At 42.9% G+C, this 24,280-nt stretch overlaps 1 protein-coding gene across 1 annotated transcript; it reads right to left on the bottom strand.

Annotated features, from left to right (window-relative positions):
* Positions 1–278: 278 nt before the first annotated feature.
* On the bottom strand, positions 279–24,280 carry UFM1 (ubiquitin fold modifier 1). Its single transcript, XM_038389375.1, has 7 exons — positions 24,262–24,280; positions 23,353–23,803; positions 23,219–23,275; positions 19,717–19,774; positions 9,741–9,780; positions 9,266–9,298; positions 279–1,538 (listed from the first exon to the last, which is right to left on the bottom strand). Exons 1-7 carry the CDS (start codon positions 24,278–24,280, stop codon positions 1,471–1,473), a joined length of 726 nt encoding a protein of 241 aa, XP_038245303.1. The 3' UTR covers positions 279–1,470.

Here is a 24,280-nt window from a genome sequence, read left to right as displayed (position 1 = left end):
TGCTTCAACTCTTTCTTTTCTCCCTCCCCTCCTTCCAGGATACTGTTTACTCTGCTAAAGGGAAACCAAAATACAGGCAGTTCAGACAGAGCTGAAAAAATGCAGAAGTCCGTATGCCTCCTTCACATGTGAACATGTAGGGGGCCTCCACATGCACATTTCTTCATCTCCATTAAGGGGACTCGGGTGCCTATGCATAGCATTAGCCACCATCACCCCTTTCGGAGTTCCCTCTAGGTCTGTTTTCTGAATGAGATAAAGACATACATGACAAATACTTGTTTTTACAAAGTATTATTGTTTATTGTTCAATTTTTTGTAACCTCAATAAATTAAATGTATGAGGATAGATAAAAATGCAATCATGATTTGTTTGGCAAAATGCATACTATCTAGAAACTACAGTATAGCATTGTGTGTCAAAACAAGACATACTGGTTTCTCCAATGTAGGTCAATGGTTGATGTAACAATTTAACTTCAGACAATTTATAAACAAAATGCTTAATTTCTGAACATACAAACATGCAAGTGATTCCCAGCTGTTTTCCAAGAAACACATAGTAGCAACAAACTAAGACATTTTCTTCAAATAAATATGTTTGCAGATAAAGGAATGTAGTACTCAACTGATAAATCCCTATCATACAGCACACGGGACTCCCATGATTTGTGATTTTACACCATCTTTCAATTGAGGACACTTTATTTAAAATGTTAAATCCAGTATCAGTGAAAATTTGTAAAAGCTAGTTTGACCAATGAAGCTCAAATGAAGATTTAACAAAAGTATATTTATTTTTCTTTAATTTTTTTCCAGTACCTTATGATTGTAGCCAAGTATTTACATTTCTTAGAAGTTCTCTGCATATTTCAGTAACAAGAGTCTGAAGTTTTCAAGATACTCCTTCTATTTGGACTGAAAATTTTAACTGTGAGGAAAATTGTTTCTTTGAGTTTGACAATGTACATTATACATAATTCAGGGCTTAAACTTGTGTTTTAGCTTTCAGTAGGAAAGCATTTCACTAATGATCTCCTTTTCTAAAAATCAAACACAGCTTCTCCTTCCATGAAATGAACTTCTAAATACTGGATTTTGTTATTAATCTATCAATCACAGTTGTATGTTTCTACTGACAAGGTTTGCCCTTTTGTTTTCAATAACATTTCCTAAGAGGTTCTGTTAGTAAAAAGAAAGAGGTCCATCCTGCTTTCAAGAATATAGCATTACATCAGACCATTCTTCTGTTAGTAGATGAAGGGCCAGGCCAGCTTATGATTTGTTAAATGCTAACAGGGAAAGAAAATGAAAACTCTGTTTTTAATTAATTTTTAAATCCCAGGAAGTCATTGTAAGTAATTTTAAAACAGGCTGATTCATTAGTTTTACTGTAGAATTCCAAAATAAATATGACCATTTATTCTTTAGCATGGTGATTTCACTTATTCCAAAACCACTCAGTAGATATTAACAGCTCCCAACACGATCTCTGGGAATAATCCGTAGTTCTGAACCATGCTTTAGGAAAACATTTCCTAAACAAAAAAAGAGAAAATTGGTCACCTATAGGTTAAATACACGTATGTGTAATCAGTAAGAGCTCTTCAAGGAAATCAGTTACCAAAAGGTGTAAGTATGATCTTAGGAACAATAATATCATCATGTTTCAGTTTTCAATTACATAGTCAGAATTTCTCTTACGCATGAGAAACTGACTGTGTACTTTATAACATTTTCCAGTTCCTCTCACATATGCACAGTCTAATGAACACTTTGCAATTTAAAACAAAAAAGCCAGGCACGAGATTACATATTAAGCTCATTAGTTAACAATATAAATTAATAGTTTCACCATGATTTTAAACATAACAAAAATTCAAGGAAAGAATAAAAAGCAAAGATATTGCAAATACAATATGCTTTCAAGGCCTCCCAGCATTATGTAAAGCCTGCTGTGTCTGCTTTATTCATACCATATATTGTGCACAGTAGTGAGTTTTTAACAATGTAGATCAAGTAGTACAGTCTAGCTGGCTGTCACAAAAATTAAACAAAGTGCTCAAAACTGAACACCTTTGCCCTGCCCCACCCCAGAGACCCCGCCCCAGGTCACTCCATCTCCCCGTTCCTCCATTGCTTGCTCTCACTCTCCCCCAACCTCACTCACTCGCTCGTTTTCACTAGGCTGGGGCAGAGGGTTGAGGTGCATGAGTGGAGGGGGGCTCTGACTGGGGGTGCAGGCTCTGGGGTAGAGGCAGAAATGAGGGGCTCAGTGTGCGGGGCAGGGGTTGAAGTATGGGGGGGTGAACACTCAAGCTGGGAGGGTGAGCTCTGGGGTGGGGCTGTGGGTTCGGAGTGCGGGAGGGGGCTCAGGGCTGGAAGTTGGAGTGCGGGAAGGGGTATGGGCTCCAGGAGGGAATTTGGGTGCAGGAAGGAATTCTGAGCTGGGGCAAGGGGTTGGGGCGCAGGAGGGTTTGCAGGCTCTGGGAAGGAGTTTGGGTGTGGGAGGGGGCTCAGAGCTGGGGCAGGTTCCTGGCCAGTGGGAACTGCAGAGCTTGAGCTCGGGGTGGCCGCCCCATGCCTAGAAGCCGGAGGGGCATGCCAAATGCTTCCTGGGAGCCGTGTGGAGCCAGCCCCTCGCCAACCGGATTTTTAACAGCCTGTTAAGCGGTGCTGACCAATGCCGCCAGGATCCCTTTTTGACCGGGTGTTCCAGTCGAAAACTGGACACCTGGTAACCCTAACATCACTGACACATACTCCCAACCTTAACTAACTCAACATAATTTTTTGTCTGAATATAAATATACTATCTTTCTTGAATAACAATGAAGCAGGAAAAGTCAGCTTCTCACTCATTAGCTTGTGTTTTCAAGAACTTTTTTCACAGGGTCTAATGCACTGAGTCTTCTTACAGGTTTTTAAAGTTCTCCAAGCCTAAGGAGATCTTACTATGAATTTATATACAGGTACACATCTCTTGGTGGAGGTACAGGGGCACAAGATGCCCTTAAACTCTGTTCCAGCTACCCACATCATGGGAAGCAACACAAAGGGAGAAGCAGGTTCAGCAGAGTTGCTACTTCCACCCTTTTTTAGAGGTGCACTGAAGGGGGTGGGGAGAGAGTGGGTGGAATCTTGGCTCTGCTCTTTCCCACACACCCAAATGAACCTTGGTGGTGCGGCACATCAGGGAGATTCCATAGCACTGGGTATAGACTTGATACAGTTTAGGCCAATCTGGAGCAGCCAGGAGGCTGGAAAGTAGATTTTCAACTCCTCCAGACTACTGTTTCTTACACTGGGCGGTTTGTAATGTCAAAACATAGTCCTAAATTAACTTAAATGTTACCCATTCTGTGCTCGATGACCCTCAAAGCAGTCAAACATCATTAAAATCAGATTTCCTTCAAAATTTTCTACCCTATTGTCAACATATGCTATAGGTTACTACCTGTTCACAGGTATTTGCATATCAGGGAATAAAGCTTCAAATGAAAAAAGCTTTCTTGATTGGATGTTTAACCTCTCAAATGTGAATGTCAACCGAAGTGTCTGCTAGAGATGGCGATTAAATTATACATCTAAAACCAAAAATTAGAAAGCGGTAAATCATCTTGATATCCTGGTTTGTAAACAGAGCTATGAAAAGTGTGTGTGTGTGTGTGTAAGTGTAAAAAAGGAGCGGGCAAAGTTTGACCAGTTCTATATTGGTTAGAAGGGGGGAGGAGGAGAATGTGAAAATTTGGTCAAAACTTTTTCCATTGTTTTTATTTTAAAACATTATGATCAGCTCAAACTGTAAATGAAATGAAAAGAAAGAAATCTAGTGGAGCCTTAAGAAATATTTATTACAGTGGTTGTAAATTGAAAGAATCATCTCTCTACATCTCTGCAGCAACACTTTTTAATTTCTTTCCTGAGCAGGACATTGGAGAGAAAAACAGACCCACTCCTCGACTTTTATGTATTACACTAGAAAATGTATCTTCTAGCTCTGTCAGCGGTTCCTCATCTCTGCCTCTGAAAACAGAAAATTATATACTATTTTTGCGTCTCTCTTTTCCTCCTCCTTAATTCCTTCCTTCTCCTTTTCTCTCAGTCAGCTGTATTGTGCTGGCAGCAAAATGAAGACCTCTTTCTAATATCTTAACAACCTGCAGACAGTACACTTCAGAGATCAGGAATTTAGTAAATTTCACTTTAATGCTCACACATACACTAGGACAGGTTGGAACAAAGCATCAGGAAAACCAAAGTAGGGAGAGAGAATAAAACAGAGAATAATGGTTGGACAGGGAATGAGACAGACCACCACCACCACAAGGTTGGAGGTGGAAAGAAGATGAGATAACATGAGAAAGTAAAATGAGAGTGGAGGGGGAGTAATTGATAAAGGGACATAAAGGGTGGTGGTAGTGATGGTGGTGGAGAAATGAGACCACACAGGAAATGAAAGAAAGACAGAGAAAACAAGGGGTGAGAGTGAGTCCACCTTTTAGGAAGCACTGTCCAATCCTTAGGTAGCTGTTCCAATCCAATGATAATACAAAAAACACAGGTACACTGAGACTGCGAACTACTAGTATGACTGAGCAAACAAAACCTAGCTTCTGTACAACCTTAACCACAATTTAAATGGATAGCAGGCCTATACTGCCGGTAGCGATAGGCATTTCAGGAAGATAAAGCAGTTTTAAGTAAAAAATATCTAACATTTAGGGAGTACTTCCTGTATAAATTTCAATTCTATTCCCCCCAAAAATCTACCTACATGTGACAAATATCAAAGGCACTTATCCCTTGGTACTTACATGTGAAAATATGCCTGTTATAAGTTCTCTCCCAGAAGTCTCAACATCACTTCTGCCAAGTGCTTGCTTTTATGACAGAGATCAAAATCTTTAACACTTGTCCAAGTTATCACTACAGTGGAGCAACATTTATGTGTTTCCCTTGAAGTTAAAACTAAGGGACACTTTAGGCACCATGGTGGTGATTTAAAACATTCTATTTGTCCAGTCTAATGAGGGCTGGCGGATCCACGCACTTGGAGTGTTCTGCCACAAGCATATACTTTTAAGAGGTTTGCCAGGAGCATATACTGCTGAAGCACAAAAAAGCCAAAAGATTTTATATGTATTATTTCATGCTACTCACAAAGCCAAAGCACAACAAAGGAAACATGAAAATAAAGCAGATTATATCCAAACACATTTGGGCTTGAACAATGAATCTGATACCCTGAGGACTAAACCCTCTAATCTGGATGAAATGTACTTGTGCCACTACACAAAAGCTGTACAAATGTTATTTAAACAGGCTCACATTTACCCCCATTCACACACCACTCACTCCTGCCCCTTACTCCCTGCCTCTACCATTAATGCAACAGTGTTTTCTTTATAAAGGTACGGCATGCTTGCCCCCAAACCAGAGTGTCTTCCAAATGGAAATCTGTATGGGAGTTAATGCTGGTTGGATCGCTTTAACTCCTGCTCTGCATCTTTTACTTCCCCCTCCAAAATGGAGGTAATACAGAGTCAATGTGGGGGAGGAGGAGAGAATATATTTTGGCAAAATAACATTACTGTTGTTGGGGTGGGGAGACGGGGAATGGCATGGAAGGACTGTGACTTCTCATGGAATGACTGAGATCTGCAGGGATAACATTAATTTTTTTCCAATAGATCCTCACGTTCTGAGATTTCTAAAGACTGAAACTATTGCTCTATCAAATGAGATTTTAAAGCACCAAAAGCATCTTAAATGAAAATATCAAAAACAGGAGTTCTTGTATATCGGTAAGTACATGATTACTCCTGAGGTCATTCTGAGCTGAAACATTAAAAATCTTGCACCAAAAAATTAAAAATTCTGCGCACAATATTTTAAAATTCTGCAAATTTTATTTAAATAAAAAATGAAATAATGTGGAGGCTTGAGCATGGCACTGGGGAGCACAGGCCACTGGCTGCACAGAGGTGGGAGATCCCTGTGCAGTTCCCCCCACCCCGAACTCAGCAGTGAGTCTGCACCCAACCCTGACACAGCACAAGGACTGGGCCTGCCCCAGAAACATCCCCACTCTGTGCAGGTGCACCAGGAGTGAGTAGGCAGGCTCAGCAAGACAAGATCCAAGTGTGGAGCGGCTTAGTGTGGGCGCGATCCAGGTGTGGGTTGAAAGGGTTCTGTGTAGGGCAATCTGGGTGCAGGCAGCTCAGTAGGGGATCTGGATGTACAGGGGCTTGTTGGGGGAGTTCTGGGTGGAATGGTAACGGGACTCTGTGGGGCGGGGGAAGGTGAAGGTGTCTGGGGCTCAGCGGGGGGGTGTCTAGATGTGGGGGTCTAGAGCTCTGTGGGGGGGGGTCTGGTGGGAGGGTGGAATCAGTGGGGTATCCAGATGCTGGAGGAGTGTGGCTCAGTGTGGTGGGGATCCAGGTGCAGCTGATTGACGCTCGGTGGGGTGGGAATCCGGGTGTTTTGTTGGGGTGGTCCAGATGTGGGGGGAGTGGGGCTCATCGGGGAAGTTCTGAGTGTGGGGAGTGAGGATCGACGGGAGGGTCTGGGTATGAGGGGGTCTCGATGCATGGGGATTGTGTGGATGGGGGAGCCGCTCCCTATACAGGCATTCCTCCCTCTTCAGCTGAGGAGTGATGGGTGCAGGAAGCGGGGGAATGGGGGAGTTTGCAGAGCTTCCTGCAGCTGGGGGAGAAATCTGGGGGTGGGTCTTACCCAGCCCCAGATGCTGTGGAAGGCAAGACGAAATCCCGTTGTCCCCAGTCCAGCCAGGACTAGCAGCTGGGCCCAGCACAGGGTAGGGAGCTGGGTCTTCCCCAGTCCCATCTCCTGCACCACAGAGATTTACCTCTCTTCCGGCTGTCCTGGGCACCTGAAACATACTCCTGGGGAGGATTGCATGACCGCGCTTGTGGCTTCCCTTTGTTTCCCCATCAGAAAGTCATTTTTCTGTGGGGAAGCAAAGAAATCTGTATGGAAAATAAATTCTGCACATGCGCAGTGGCACAGAATTCCCCCAGGAGTAGTACATGATACCATGTCTATTGATAACCAGCTTTGTCATTAGTCATCTAGGTTTACGTATGACCCATGGAAACTGAAGCATGGGGCACTAAATACCAGTAAATGTGCAGAGCCTACTGCTGGTAAAGACTTTCAACACTTTCAGAGGAGCAATGTGCCAGCATTGCTTAGCAGTATCGGTACATATTTAAGAAACTGTCATTTGACGCTGACAATCTGGCTTCCGATCACCCTGTGTCTAATCTTCCTTTTGCAGCTAAGAATCATGAGAAGATTGTGGTGAAAACTCTCGGTACCTAGATGCCTCTGATTTATTTGACCCATGTCAATTACGATATTGCTCTTGTAACATTCCGAGATGACTTCTAGTGGTGATGGATGAAGTTCAAGTATCCATACTGCATTATTAGATTAATCATCTGCCTTAGATTCTGTAAGATACTATCTTGTTCTCATAAGAACGGCCATACTGAGTCAGACCAAAGGTCCATCTAGCCCAGTATCCTGTCTTCCGACAATGGCCAATGCCAGGTGCCCCAGAGGGAATGAACAGAGCAAGTACTCAAGTGATTCATCCCATTGCTCATTCCCAGCTTCTAGCAAATAGAGGCTAGGGACACTCAAAGAAGGGGTTGCATCTCAGCTCATCTTGGCTAATAGCCATTGATGGACCTATCCTCCATTAATTGATCTACTTTTTTTTTTTTTTTTTTTTTAAACTCTGTTATAGTCTGGGCTTCACAACATCCTCTGGCAAAGAGTTCCACTAGTTGACTGTGTTTTCTGTGACGAAATGCTTCCTTTTGTTTTAAACCTGCTGCCTATTAATTTAATTTGGTGTAGTAAGGAGTAAATAACATTTCCTTATTTACTTTCTCCACACCAGTCATGACTTTATAGACTTTTATCATATTCTGCCTTAGTTGTCTCTTTTCCAAGCTGAAAAGTCCCAGTCTTATTAATCTCTCCTCCTTCTCATTCAGTGTACATATGAGGATGTTAGTGGATTATATCCTGATTCAGCAAGGTGCTTAAGTCCTTTGTGGGACTGGGCCTTAGTGGGAAAGAAAGAGTTGTTGTATCTCCAATGTGTTGAAAACACCCAGCTTCATTTTTCTCTCTCTTTTGATCCCGAGTGGTTGTGTGTCTTCCACAATGTTTGGTGGAGGCTGGGACACAGATGAGTTAGATCTGGCTGAGGCTCAATCCAGATAAGAAGGAGATGACATTGGTAGGCTCGGTAAAGCAATCAGAAGATTTGGCAAAAGTCACAAAAGACTTTCCAAAGTGTACCTTGCCAACATAAATCGTGCCTTTGTCACTTGGAGACTAGACTACTGCAATGTTCTCTTAAGGTTAAACATTAAATTTATTTGTAAGGTAAACTAGGGCAGAATGCAGCAGCCTGCTTTGTAAACCGACCGTCTTTCCATGTGCATACCCAATGAAGGCTCCAAAATATGCACTGGCTGCCTGTGTGTTTCTGGGTGCAGTTTAAGATGTTGATTTTAAAGTGACTTCAAATCTTCCTATTTGAGAGACCTCCTCTGTCTCTGTGGCACATTGCCACAGTTGAGATCAGAAGAGGTCCTTTAACTGGATCCCCCTCGATATGAGTGAGAGGAGACTGCTGGTAGGAATGTTTCCCTTTCCTTTGGAATATTTCTCTCACCCAGTCCAAAGTAGCTTTAATCAGTTGACCTTCAGGGCACACTGCTAAATCTATTTAGAAAGGCTGCAGAAGTAGTAAATATTGCTGAGTGATGTACTGGGGAAGTTAAAGGTTGTTGTTTTTTCCCTGCATGGTTATTTAGTATTATATTATGGGGTTGCTATTTCTTTTTCATTATCATATTAAGTATTTATGTGAGGGCCCTGGAATATTAGCTAGGTGCCTACTGTTTCACAGATCTAAATAAACAAAATATTGATCAATAATTACGTGATCTTAATAATGTTTGAGATGAGGCTTTGGATGCAGTTTTCAGCCACTGTTTAGTACTTCTGGATCCCTATTTGAAAAGCTGTTGAAACTTGGATAAACTAGATGAGAACATAAGTCATTCACTGTGGTGCATCATAACTGAATAAGTCCCACCCTCCCACCAGACCCCCACCCCACAGAGCTCTAGACCCCCACATCTAGACACCCCCCCGCTGAGCCCCAGACACCTTCACCTTTTTTATTTTTAATTGGACTTCACAAATAACTACTTACCCGCTGTCTGTGCAGGGTTTATTCCTATTCCATCTAAGTTTTAAAAAGAAACAAACAAAAAAACCCATTTAATTTAGGGGCTAAAACAAAAATAGATCCAAGTATCTCTTAGTGTAAACTTACAACATTAAAACGGATGCAAAATATACAAGGTTCTAAACAATATACTGTAATAAGTATTAAATATCAGTCTCTATTAATTTCTTATTGCCAAAAAGTATCTCTAGTCAGCTTTATTATTTACAGCTGATGACAAAAATTTCAGCATAGTGAACCACAAGATATGCTGTAGAATAAAACCTCTCAAATAGAAATAAAATATTAATGGCAAAATTCCATGCACCAGCATTATGTATAACAGTGAGGTATTTGAAACTCATCAGTTTGTATGCTGGTTAGGTTATAGAGAAAACCTGCTTATATTTTTCTGAAATACAGCTTAACTGAATCAACAATATAAAAAACATATTCTTACCATTTGTTATAATAGCACTTGTTGCTGCAGGAACTTTGAACTAAAGGACACAAAAGTATGACAAATTAGTTTTAAAGACAGACAACAACATGGAAAATACTACAGTGAACATTCAAACTCTGTTGTAATTTTAGATGCTTAGGCCTGTATAAAGAATAATTATGGAAAAAATTATCTTCAGATTTTATAGGACTATCAAAATAATTGTTTACAATCAAAGCTTATTATGCACTAAGAGGTTACATGGAACATAAAGTACACAGTGTTAAAACAGTTGATTAGATCTAATAATCTGAAAAAAAAATCTGGAAATAATGTCAAAATTATGCTAACTGAAAAGTTCACAAAATAATTATTCTGAAAATACTGTAAGGACCAGCACCAAAAATGTTGATGAAAATGAATAACTACTAAATTGCATACATTTCTGGAACAAATATGCAATTTTGTTTTATAATTTTCTTTAATTTAAATTGACCAAATATAGATGCCAAAACCTACTGGAATAAAAATGGCCAAATAAAGTCTTCAAACACTTATGTACATAAACAATTTCACGGAATTTACTTAAGTATCATTCATGGGCACAAAGTTAAGCGTTTGCATAAGAATTTGCAGAGCCTTGGTCTTTGCGTAAAGGTGATTTTATTTTATTTTTTTAAAGACATGGCTATAGCAAAAATGGCTGAAATCTGAAATGTACACAGTCCCAGTATTGAGAGCTATGGTGTTTTTCAGTGCATGAGCAACTGAAATCATTGGTGTGCATATTTAGTAACGTTTATTAAGAGCACAATGAGCGGAATCACAATGCAGAGTTCCTGCTTGACTTGACTTGGGGCTTGGCAGGGATGGTCCGCTACTGAGACAATTTATGTGGGGGAATTTACAACCATTTCCTAAACTGCTAACTCCTTAAAAAAAAAACAAAAAAACACCTGTCACAGCTGGCCAGGTAGAAAATAGACTCTACTCTGCACTTCTGACTGTATTTTCAGTAAGTTTTTCAAAAGTCTCTTGGCTTGAAAACATTCACTTTAGGCTACTTGATTTTGCTATATTAAGGAGTACTTGTGGCACCTTAGAGACTAACAAATTTATTTATTTTGTTATTATTACTGTTTATTTCACATGAAGTGAGCTGTAGCTCATGAAAGCTTATGCTCAAATAAATTTGTTAGTCTCTAAGGTGCCACAAGTACTCCTTTTCTTTTTGCGAATACAGACTAACACAGCTGCTACTCTGAAACCTGCTATATTAAGGTAATGCATTGAAAACAGTTAGGAATTTTGATGGACTACGATATTATTTTTATGTGGCAGTACTGTCAATAGGTCCCAGCCAGAATTGGACCCCATTGTATTAGGTGCTGTACAAAGATATAATAAAATACAGTTCTTGCTTCAAAGAGCTTCCAATCTAACATCCCCATCCTATAAACACACAGGTCCATAAAGTGTCTCACAAGCTTAAATCTTTTAAAGATCTGACCCAGTATGCTCTGTTTCTGGACTCAAATGGTCTACCACATATTATCAGAGTACAGGAGAAAATAGTAGGTGTGGACAAAGGGTTACCATTACCAGAGAAAGTCACATTGATTCAAGCCGCCTTTTCGTTTTTCATTGAGTCCTGGTATACATTTAAAATGTAGGTAAACATAGACAATAATATTTGCAAATGCATCAATGACAGGAGTGGTCCCAGAAGACTGGAGAAGGGCTAATGTAGTGCCCATCTTTAAAAAAGGGGAAAAGGAGGAGCCAGGGATCTGTAGACCAGTCAACCTGACCTTGATACCGGGGAAGCTAATAGAGCAATGAATTCAATTTGTGAATACCAGGAGGATGAAGGGGCAATCACTAGCAGCAAGCATGGATATATTAAGAACAAATCATGCCAAACCAGCTTAATTTCCTTCTTTGACAGGGTAACTGGTTTGGTGGATAGAGGGAAAGTGGTGGACATTAATATACCCGAACTTTTGCAAGGCTTTTGACACAGTCCCACATGACAGTCTAATAACTAATGTGGGCTCAGAGGAACTGCCATTAAGTGGATATATAACTGGTTAAACAACCACAAAGAGTAGCTCTGAATGGAATGATGTCAGATTGGAAGGAGGTCTAAAGAGGGATTAACAAGGATCTGTTCTGCGTCTGGAGTTATTTAACATCTTTATTAATGACCTGGATGTAGGACTAGAGAGCATACTGTTCAAACTGGCAGATGGCACAAAGCTGGGGACAGAGCTAAAATTCAAAGAGATTTTGATAAATGGGAGAACTGGGCTATATACAACAAAATGAAATTCAACAAAGACAAATGTACGGTGCTACAATTAGAGAAGAAAAAACAAATGCACAAAATACAGAATAGCGGATAACCGGCTTGGCAGCAGCACTGCTGTAAAGGATCTGGAAGTTGTGTGGATCACAACCTCAGCATAAACCAATAATGCGATGCTGTTGCAAAAAACAGAGGCATTGCATGCAAGTCATGGGAAATGATAGTACCGCTCAATTCGGTGCTGGTTAGGCCTCAGCTGGAGTACTGTGTCCAATTTTGGTCACCTATGTATAGAAAGGATATAGAGAAACTGGAAAGGATCCAGAGGCAAGTGATAAAGATGATCAGAAGGATGGAATGCAAGCCATATGAGCAAAGGCTGAAGGAACTGGGTACGTTTAGTTTGGAAAAGAGGAGACTAAGAGGGGGACATAACAGCGGTCTTCAAATAGTTGAAAGGCTGCCATAAAAAAAAGTTGTTCTCTCTTGCCACAGAAGGCAGGACAAGTGGCAATGGCTTCAAGCTATAGCATAGCAGATTTAGATTACATCTCAGGGAAAGACTTCCAAACTGTAAGAACAGTAGGACAATAGGACAGACTGCCTAGGGAGGTCGTGGAAGCTCCTTTACTGGATGTTTTCAAAAAAGAGGCTGGATAATCATCGTTCTTGGATGGTTTAGACACAACAAATCCTGCATCTTGGCAAGGGTTTAGACTAGATGACCCTTGCAGTCCCTTCTAACCCTATGGCTCCATGACTCTATAGCTCTCCCGTCGACATAAAAAACCAGCTCAACGAGCAGTGAAAGCTATGTTGGCGGGAGAAGCTCTCCCACCAACAAAGTGCTGTGCACACTACCACTCATGCCGGCAAAACTTATATCGCTCAGGGAAGTGTTTTTTTCACATCCCTGAGCGACATAAGTTTTGCTGACATAAGTGGTAGCGTAGATATGGCCCAAGTCTATGACATCTGGGATGAAAGGGGAAAGCAGCAGTAATCAGTGCTTAGAGGGCTCCCAATGTTACTCATTATTTGCTAATGTTCGCTGAATTCATGCACCAACTGTATGTAACGGAAAGGATACTGCTGGCTATCCCCAAAAAGCATCCATCCTCTTACATCCCCTATATGACTGGTCTGTATATGCACCATCTCCAGTGAATGACTGAACATGCTTCCTTCCAGCCCAAGGCTACAGACGAGAAGCTGGACTTTCCCTGTAATGGTTGCTAGAGGTTGCAGTGTGGCTTGGCACTGGAACTGAGAGCAAGAAACCTGTCTGTCCTGTGCTCTCAGTGACACCTCTGTTGGCACTCAGCCAGTAAGAAGGTGGAAACTGCCAAATTCAAAAGCAGAGTAGATGCAAGGCGGACTTGGGGAGAGAAAAGAGGAGATTTGGACAAGTAATCTGACAAGACTGTGGCTGGAAGGAGCAGAGAAAACCAGAACTGTCTGAGCAAGGGAATAGGTTTGGCGGACGTTGACTGGGAACAAAAGGGAGAGGAAGCTTGAACTGGAAGCTGTGGAGGGTGGGAAAAGGGAAGGCTTTAATTGGTTGGGTAGGAAGGAAGGGCAGTTTGGAAATGGTTGGACGAAGAGACTAGGACTGGGAACTGGGGTAGGGAGACACTGAGATAACACGACATGAGGAAGTGGAGGGAGGCTGAACAAGGAGGCGGCATCTAGGAACCAGAGTGTGTGTGTTGGGGGAAGGGGAGACAGATCTGACAAGGAGATAGGTTGTGAGGAAAGAACTTGGATTTGCTGGGCAAGGAGACTGGGATAAGACAGTGGGGAATACAGGGACAAGGAACCAGGTAGAAGGGGGAGACTGGGACTGGATGAAGAATGCAGGGAGGGAGAATAGAACTGGGAGCCAGTGGAAGGAGAGAGACTGGGCAAGGAGAATGGGATTGGATGTTGGGACGGGGAGTTTGGAAGTGGGATAAGGTAGATTAGAACCAGCTGGACAAGGAAACTGGGACTTGAATGAGAAGCCTGAGAAGTAGAGATGGATTGGACAAGCAAGAGAAGAAGGACTGGGACAATGAGGCAGAGATGGGGAAAAGAAAGGAAAAGGACAGGTTGGAAGGGGAGGGGCAGGGACATACAGGGTCATGTTGGGGAAACAAGAAGAGTCTGCTCCTACTACAGCACACTCCCCTCCAGAGCTTGAAATGGAACCCAAGGTTCCTATCCCAACAGTCCTCTGTTGTCTGAAAATTTGTGTGAAACCTACTGGCAAAGTATCTCATCCCCATTTACTGCTGGCCCACACAGAGGATGACAACTTACTACTACTATCAGTTACTTTGTTAGCTCAGGTGGCAGAGATTTGCATGGTTGAACTATAAGGTTCAATCCTGTTGATGAATCATTGAGTGTCCATATGATGCCACATAATGGAATTTATGTTTGTTCAGTTTGCTTGTTTAAAAAGCTAGGAAATTACACACACCCACAAAAACTATACTAAAAAAACATTATTCAGATTGCTAAGTCAAGCACTTAACAGTTAGGAAATGCCTCAATTAAAGTTTCCAGTGTAACCTTAATTGAGCCCCCTTGTGCATGTGCATTACTATACAGCCTTTAATTACATGATCACATACTCTTTTTACCATCAGATCCCTGTCTCATTCAATGCACTGGATGGACAGTGCTCAAATTAATACAAAGTATTGTATAGCTGTTCATTAATCTTTTTTATGTAAGGTGTGGCCATAGACCTCATTAAACACACAAGATTCAAACCCTGCTCTGAAGATATCTGCATGATTTTTTTATGGCCCTCATCACTCTCGTATACGAGTGCTTCATAAAATTAATTTATCTTCACCCCTGTGAGGTGACGGAGTGGAATTATCTCCATTTTACAGATGGGAGCTGAGGCAAAGAGACAGTAAGGTAAAAAGTACCCACCAATTTTGGGTGCCCAAGCTGAGATGCTTAGGATTTGATTTCTGAACGTACTTAACTTTTTATACCACTTTATATATTCAAGCACAGCTCCTTTGGACTTCAAATGCAGTTGTGAGCAATCAGCATTTTTGTAAAAGAGGCCCAAGATCTCAAGTTGGGCATGCAGAAAATGAGGAAAATATAATTAGTGACCACCTCTGAAAGGTTTGGTTTCAATAACTTGCATGGTAGCATCACTCAGGAACTCTGTGGCAGAAGCAGGGATAGAATCCAGATGCCTTAACCAGGAAACCATCCTTTCTCTTCTTACAGTTCATTTTCAATTTCTGCAACAATTGAGGCAGGGATCCTACAGACAGCATCCTCCTTTACTACACTGCCCTGATTCATCTCCAGAACAGGAGATGTGCATTGAATGAGGGAGGGATCCAGTGGAAAAAATAGTATGTGATCATGTAATGAAAATCTGTATCATAATGCACAGGGGGGCTAAATTAAGGTTGCACAAGCGTTTTTTAACTTTTGAGTGCTTGACTTTGTAACTTGTTTTTAACAGAGCTTTTGTGTCAGTAATATGGATTTGGGGATTGATCCTGCTCCGTTAAAAGAAGCGGGAACCAGATCAAGACCTTTTTGCGGGAATGCCTATATTTCAAACTGTTGTGGGTAAATAATGTGAAGATCATATCTGATATTGTAGAAAAAGCCATCCAATTTTGCTGGACTTATGCTTTTTGCAAGCAAATGCCATGTTTATTCTAGAAACGTCCACATTTGTATGCTTTGCAATATCTGTGGCAAAATAATGCTTAGGTATAAAAAGAATGGTTAAGTCACGGTTTAAATACTTGCTTCACCGAGTCATACCAAAAAAAAAAAAAATCATATTGCCATGGGCTGAATTAAACGTTGTTGTTATGGGTCAGGCATAACCATCTGCTGTATATTCAGGATAAATACGAACAGGACATTGAAATCAGGTGGCTGAAACAATTAAGCTAACTCCACCCTAAACACAGGCCCATGTCTCCAGCCAAAACAAAGGCACATCCGAGCCACTCAGGAACATGAACTATGTGGACAGGGGCTCAGCTGGGCATCGTTTAAGGGCATGTGTGCGTGTATGTGCACATGCGAGAGTGAGAAGCAAGACAGAGAGACCGAAGCAGCAAGAAAGTCAAAAGGAACAGAAGTGCTGGTAATGTGGCCCTGATAGAAAGCTAAGAAAGAAAACTATGTGGGCACAGAGTGCTGGTGGCAAAGCAGGTATGGAAGTGCAAGTAATGAAACTGTCTCCTGCTGTTTGATTCCTATTGTATTCAGGAAAACAGGACTTTATGTATAATTTTTGTAAACAAACAAGATTGCATCAAAGAAAATACCTGTTTCTGTCATCAATTTCTCCTCCTACCTGCAACACCCCAAATTCAGCTAACAACTCAGTCAAAAGGGGTAACAATATTAAAAGGTATAGTATTAAAAACATAACTCATATGAAACCTATTCATACTATATTTAAGGATTGATAACATCTTAATAAACTGAACAAAATATCTACATATTTCAGATGGCATGCCCTACTAAAAACATAATTTAGAAATCATTTAGTTCTCTACCTCTGGAAACATGTTTCAGAGTAGCAGACGTGTTAGTCTGTATTCGCAAAAAGAAAAGGAGTACTTGTGGCACCTTAGAGACTAACAAATTTATTTGAGCATAAGCTCACTTCATCGGATGAAATGAGCTGTAGCTCACAAAAGCTTATGCTTTTCTCCTTTTCTTTTTAGAAACGCGTTGTAAACTATGCTTTTTAAAAATTCTAAACCAGCACTAGCATGTTTATTCTGATGGGCTACGGATATTCTGTATGTTATCTTAAAAAATTCCCTCCACAGTAAATGAATGATTCATCTATTCAAATGACTGAGTTAACATTAAACTAAATGGTTCAAGGAGTATAGTTAATTTATAAAGCCAGAAACCAGGTCTTGTTCTTTTCAGTGCCAAATACATGCAGTACTTGTAGTCTGAATTAAAAATTAAATTACCCCATCCCCTTCCTCAAAGAATGTAGCTAATAAGCAAGGAAGCAAAGTCTTTTTACTCTATATTTGTATAGCACCTAGCACACTGGGGTCTTGGGTTCATGATTAGAGCTTGTTGACCCTTCTGCAGTACAAATAAATATTATAAATAACAATAATAACCAAAGATAATGCAGTATTTTTAAAAGTGATCATTTAACTATTTCCTCCTCCCCTCAATAGATCCTTGTACCAGTGTGTGAAAGAGCTAAATATCATCATATTGTATTATAGGTAGCTTCAAAAAAAACCTATAAAAATATCAAAATCTTTTAAAAATAAAATGTTTTCTTCTGTGTGCGATAAGTGGATTTATATAACTGAACTCTAATGATATGTGGGGTACAAGAGCCTACTACTACAATTGTTCTTCATTTTCCCTCTAAGCCTCCTGAAAACAGCTGTAATTATCCCTCTAGGTTGTAAACCTACACAAAGGGGATGATTCAAAGCCCACTGGTGTCAACAGAAAGACTCCCATTGATTTCAAAAGGCATGATCCAAAGTACATAAATACACACTAGTTGCAATTGTATGTAGTTTAATGGGACCATTTTAATAACTAATACTTTCCTAACATGGCTGTTTTTAAAGCATGGGCTTCTAGTGTACACAAAAGCCTTTGAAATGGAAAAGTCCTATAAAAGTCTGGTCTACACTTCTAAAGTTTTACTGGCATAGCCATTTTGGTTAGGAGTGTGTGTTTAAAAAAAAAAAAAATCATACCCTTCACCAACATAGCTAAGCTGACAAAAGCCATACTTTGGATGCAGTTATACCATCAAAAAAGTCGTTTTGCCAGTATAGCTTATTTTGTTTGGGGAGCTGGTATAAGCCAGGGGTTGGTAACCTTTGGCACCCGGCCCACCAGGGTAAAGCCACTGGCGGGCTGGGCCAGTTTGTTTATCTGGCGCGTCTGCAAGTACGGAGCCCCGCAGCTCCCACTGACCAGGGTTCGCTGTTCCCGGTCAATGGGAGCTGTGGAAAGCAGTGGCTAGCACATCCCTTTGGCTTTACTCTGGTGGGCCGGGTGCCAAAGGTTGCCGACCTCTGGTATAAGCTATACTAGCAAAAGCACTCTTTGGTGATGCAAATTGCATCTCCAGTAAGAGGATCTGCCTGAACAGCTACACTGGCAACCCCTTTCTAATATGGAATGGCCTATGTCATCAAGTCCATTCCCTCTGCCAATACGTAATTATTTCTTCTAGTACATATGCCAAGGAGTAAAGTGGGATTGTACTTGAGTGGCTAGCCTGAGCCACTGCAGCCATACTGTTATTTTTAGCTATTTTTATCCATCTAACCGAGGCACAGAGAGAGAATAAGGGTTTGACTACACAGGAAAGGTTTACCAGTTATACGGATATAATTATACCAGTATAATTAAATTGATACAATTACTCCAGCATAGCTTCTTGTGTGGACACTCTTATTCAGGAATAAGAGTGTCCACACAAGAAGCTATGCTGGTGTAACTGTATCAGTTTAACTATACTGGTATAATAATTCAGCAATAATACAATATTCAGGAATAAGAGTGTCCACACAGGGAGTTATACTGGTATAACTATATTAGTGTAAGGGTATGACTACACTGCCCATGTTACAGCGACGTGGGCAGTGTAGTCAAGCTTTATTGCCAGAGGAGAGCTCTCCCGGCGATAAAAAATAACTACCCCGAATGAGGGGTGGTAGCTTTAACGGCAGGACCATGGCTCCCAGTGATAAAGCACTGTCTATACTGGTGCTTTTCAGCCCTACAACTTTTGTCGCTATGGGGTCTGTTTTTTCACACCCCAAACGACTAAAGTTTTAGCACTGAAAGTAGCAGTGTAGACACAGCCTAAATTCACATCTTACTTTATACTTGTATAAACTTTCCTACAATGGCAAGCCAACAGTAACTCGCTCAAGATCACACAGGAAGTTTGTGGCAAAGCAAAGAACTGAACCTGGGGCTCCCAAATCCTAACCTGGCAACCTAACCTCTGGACCATCCTTCTTCTCTACTCCTCCTTGGAGTTTATACCCTTCAAATACTTACAAGCTATGCCTCCACCTTAGTCATCACTTAGCAATTTATACACATTTCTCTGGCTCTTTCTTCACATTTATCCCTCCACCCCCTTCAACATTTTTACTTTCTCTGAAATCCCTCCAAACTATCACTTTCCCTTGAGTAAGAAAAAGGTCAAAATATCATAATATTCCAGGTGTAGATTCACCAAAGCGAAGTAGAGATGCACCATTTCCCCACTGACCTGTGATGTGGCACTTCCTCATACGCAGCCCAAAACAAGTTTTAATGTGTTACAGCAAAAAAGCCAATGACATTTTGTTGTCCACAATCATTACTGCTTACCACGTTTCTCTCTTTCATTAATTTAATGTTTACTTCCTATTTTCTATCTCTACATATTTTTAAATCATACACACACACATTTTATACCCATGTAATACATTATGGATCAGATATCACTTTTTATTACTTTAAAAAGAATAATTATGCAACTGCCTTGATGAAATTCCAATTAGCTTTTTCAATAAAAGCAAACTTCCAACATGAATCATTCTAGCCCCAGCTATCTATAATTTCACACAAAAATTTACACGAGTATTGTAATTTAACTCTTTGGTTTTGATGTAAACATTGTCACAATTCAACACTTACTTCTTCTGCAGCAAACTTCAAGACAGCTGTGAAAGGTGTATTTTCAGGCACACTTAACCTGAAACAAAGAAGAGTTAATAGAAAATATGATTTCTAGACCAAATTAGAGACTAATTCCAATGGTTCTAAAGTTATTGATTATAATTTCACTGAAATCAATGGGAGTGCTCGTGCCGTTTAAGTTAAGCATGTGCTTACATGCTCTGCTAGATAAGGGCCTAAAACACAGAAAGAAGACTAGTACATTGCAAAAAAAATAACTGAAGTTTTTATTTTTAAATAAATTATTACAGGCATTCCAGAAGAAGTGATGTCAACATGTTTACCACGTAAGACTTGTGGAAGACTTCCCAGTATCTACTCTCCATACCTTTTTGGGTGTGTGAGATTACATATTCAACTTTCCCCTACCAACAGACTGATCTTGCAAACACTTACTATGGGACATGGTGTTTCATACCATGAGTAGTACCATTGATTTAATGATAAGATCTCAAAAACCATATTGTGGAACATGATGAGCAATATGGCCAGTTATGAACTCAGGGCTTTAGTGAAGACGCTACTACACCGACGGAAGAGCTTCTCCTGTTGGCACAGTTAATCCACCCCCGCAAGAGACAACAGCTACATCGACGGAAGGGCACAGTCTACACTGGGGTTTAGGTCGGTATAACTATATCGCTCAGAGGCATGCATTTTTTACATCCCGAATGACGTAGTTATATTGATGTAAGTTTGTAGTGTAGATCTGGTCTCAGTGCTACATCATACAGATTAATGAGGAGTCCTGTGTGTCATTCCAGCCCATAGAGATGATACCTAGATAAACAGATCAGGAGCAGTAGAAAGCTATATACCATCTATAAAGAACACATCTGTTTGGTGGGAAAGAAGATAGAGCTACCCTTTTGTGCATCTGGTAAAGTACTGTCCAGGTGACAGTATTAAAACAATTTAAATTCAGCCAGATCAGAACCAAGTATCGTTGAACCACACCCTAATTCTGCACATTTTTAAACTTTATCTAGTTAAGGAATACTACTCATTTTAAACCATATATTAATTATTATTACTTAGGCTATATCTACACTACAAGGTTAAGTCAATGTACAGCCACTATTGTAATTAAACCGCTGTTGCATGTCCACACTATGCTCCTTTTATCAGCGGAATGCATCCACAGTAGCAGCTCTTACATCGAGGCAGAAAGCAGTACACCGAGGGTGGCTATCTCACTGGGTAATTGGCCACAGGATGTTTTGGAAAGAGTTTGCAATGACACATGGTGGCAAGTTCAGTATCACATGACGCAGGTTTCACAAACCCATCATTCCATGGGCATCCTACTAGATTTCCAGCTGCTGTTCAACTGCCCTGGTAACCTGTGAGCCAGCCGTCTGTGTCAGAAAGCACAGAACCTGCACTGCTCTTCAGTATTGTGCTGTGCGTTATGAACACAAGGCTATAAGAGGAGCTCAACAGGGGAGGAGAGGCACAATTCACCATCACCCTGACTCCAGCCCTCTCCTTGTAGAAGCAACATGTCTTCGGTTCTGCACCAGAGGCGACTATTTGCCTCCCATGTCTTCTGCTGAGTTTTACACAGCACTGCTCTGTGTGTGTCCTATCATAGCCCTTCCCCATACCCCTCCATGCTCCAAGCAAGTTCCTGCAGCTGGATTGGAGCTGTGCCTGCACAGCCTCCTCTCCCCACAGACCCAGGAAATCCACCACCTTCAGACAGGAGCATGCTTGCTGTGTGGAGCTGGCGTGCTCTGCTGGGAAGTTGCTATGAGAGCTCTCCACACCGAGCAAACAGGAAGAGCAAGTTCAAAACTTCCCAGAGCTTTAACAGGGGTGGAGTGTTCACCTGTGTACCTGGCTACAGGGAAGCGGAGTTCAAAACGATGACCAGAGCGGTCACGGTGGGCATTATGGGATACCTCTGGAGGCCACTTATGGTGACGTAAGCAACACACTGTTTACACTGACACTGTGTTGCTCTAACTACCGTTCTCTCTAAGCTTTAAGTCTCTCGTTGAGGTGGTTTTATTATGTAGGCATAGCAGGCAAGTTAAAGTGGCAGGAGCACTGCAGTGTGTACACCTCCATAGTTAGTTTGACATAAGCTGCCTTATGTCGACAAAACTGTGTAGTGTAAACATGGCCTTAGTAAGCTACACAAAAACATCAATTACAAGTAACTGTGCAACAAATCAGTCCCATAAGAATACCATTTCCATCTGTGCTACACGTGAAACTAATGTTCTTTAAACCACAGACAAAGCAGCAGGTATGGAGCAGTGCCCGTGTGGAATGAAACTGAAGCTATAGGCATGGGGCAATACCCACATGGAAAGAGAAGGATGCTGAAGTGACACAAGCACTCTCTCTCATGTGCTTTGCTGGCTCGTTCTTGTTCACATGCTCAGGGTCAAACTGACTGCCATATATGGGGTTGGGAAAGAATGTTTCCCCCAGATCAGTGAACCTAGGGGGTTTCCGCATTCCTGTGCGGCATGGGGTATGGGTCACCTACTGAGATTATCTGGGTATATCTCAATCAATTTTCTGCCATTGCGGGATCCTTTGGCATCAGTGCACTTCAGTCCCTCCTGTTCTCTGCCTGTGGCTTAGAACAATCTAGTCTCCTGTGGGCTGCGATACTTGAATCTAATTTCAGTTGTTGGGTTTAGTGCGTGGTGTTGGTGACCTATGCTCTACAGTAAATCAGACTACATGATCTGGTGGTCTCATCTATCCTTAAACTCTGTGACTATACGCATGAGGCAGTGTCTACGTGCACAAAGAAGTATGTGGGAGGGAACAGTGCTCAGGGGTCCAGGGGCAATGCCTGTAGGCAAGACGGGTGGGTTGGGGGCACAGCTGAGGGAGGCTTGCAGACAGTATCAGTGGGCAGGGGTAGTTCAGTGTCCGGAGGTAGTGTCTGTGGGCACGGCGGGGGCACATGACTGGGGGCATAGTGTCCATGGGCCGGGAGAGGGAGCTGGGGGGGCGAGGGACAATACCCATGAATGGCGAGGGTCGATGGCAAGGGGGTTGATGTGAGGGGGCCGTGCCTGTTGGCGTGGGAGGGACTGGCGTGGGGAGGCAGTGTCTGTGGTCAGGGTGATTGCGGGGCTGGTGTGGGGAGGGAGGCGGTGCCCACGGACGAGGCACAGGAGGAGGTAGCAGGGAGGTCGGTGGCAAGAGGCTGGCATGGGGGGGCAGGGTGGGGGCTGGCATGCCGGGGTCAGTGCCTGGAGGTGGGGCAGTTGGGGGATTAATAGGGGGATGTTGCCCATGGGCAGGCCGGGGTTTGACGACGGGGGCGGGGGGAAGGGCTGGTGTAGAGGACAGTGCCCGGGGCGAGGTGGCTGGGGGTGCCCGTGGGCGGGGGACGGTGCCCATGGGAGGACGGGCAGTGGGGGCGGGGGGAGTAGATGTGGCAGCGCATGCGCACAAGGCATGAGGCGGCCGGGGCGGGGGTGTCACTCACACTTTGTAGGGCAGCCGCGGGTCCGAGGTCAGCGTGATTTTGAAGGTGACTTTCGACCTGGGGAGGCAGAGGACAGAGCGTTAGAGCCGGCGGGGCAGGGGGAGGCCGCGGCGGGGCGAGTCCGTGTCACTCACATGATCCGGTCCGAGCCCAGGAACCGCCACCGCCACCCCCCGGCACACGTCAGCCGCCCGCTGCGCCGGCCGGCCGAGGGGTCCTTCGCCACCGCTTCCGCCCCGTCCGAGCCGCCCGGCCGCCGCCTGAACAAAACCGCCAGGGAGCGGGTCCTCGTCAGGCAGCGACGGGGGCAGCTACTCTGGGTCCTTCCGCTGTGAGGCGCGGCGACGCCGGGGCCTGGCTCCGCCCCCCGCTCCCCCGGCTCCTGTGGTGGCCCAGGCGCCCGGTGCTCATACAGAGACGGGGGGCGGCCCGCGGCGGTCGGGAAGGACTCTCCCAGGCTGGCAGGGACCTCGGGGCGGGGTTCGCCTCCCTCTGCGGCCGGTGGGTGACTTGCCCGGGGCAGCCGGCAGCCTTTCCAGTCCCGCAACAGCCGCCTTGAATTGCGGACGCAATATTCCGACAGCACTGGCCCCGGTGCCGACGGGAGCCTCGGCCTGACAGCCCCTGGTCTCTGCACCCTCGCATCACATTGCGCTTGGCCACAGTGTCAGGCGGGGAGCTGATCGATTATCCACCAGGACCCCCAAATCTTTTTCAGGTTTCGGAGCAGCAGCCGTGTCAGTCTGTCTCCGCAAAAAGAAAAGGAGGACTTGTGGCACCTTAGAGCCTAACGAATGTATCTGAGCATAAGCTTTCGTGAGCTACATCCGACGAAGCGAGCTGTAGCTCATGAAAGCTTATGCTCAGATACATTTGTTAGGCTCTAAGGTGCCACAAGTCCTCCTTTTCTTTTTGCGAATCTTTTTCAGGGTCACTACTCCATCAATGGCTGTTAGCCAGGATGGGCAGGGATGCTGTCCCTAGCTTTCACTCCATGCATCTGAAGAAGTGGGGTTTTTACCCACGAAAGCTTATGCTCTTACCCTCCGTGGCACCTGTCAT

Source organism: Dermochelys coriacea, chromosome 1 (genome assembly GCF_009764565.3).
Source record: "Dermochelys coriacea isolate rDerCor1 chromosome 1, rDerCor1.pri.v4, whole genome shotgun sequence".
In the NCBI taxonomy this organism is placed as follows: domain Eukaryota; kingdom Metazoa; phylum Chordata; order Testudines; family Dermochelyidae; genus Dermochelys; species Dermochelys coriacea.
This window is presented reverse-complemented; position numbering and strand designations above follow the sequence as displayed.

Bases quoted from the DNA above. Each gene is read 5' to 3' on its own strand.
- UFM1 (XM_038389375.1), bottom strand. The intron at 23,276-23,352 runs GTGAGTGACACG...CTGCCTCCCCAG, and splicing joins CTGGGCTCGGACCGGATCAT to GTCGAAAGTCACCTTCAAAA. The intron at 19,775-23,218 runs GTGAGTGACACC...TCTTTGTTTCAG, and splicing joins CCGCGGCTGCCCTACAAAGT to GTTAAGTGTGCCTGAAAATA.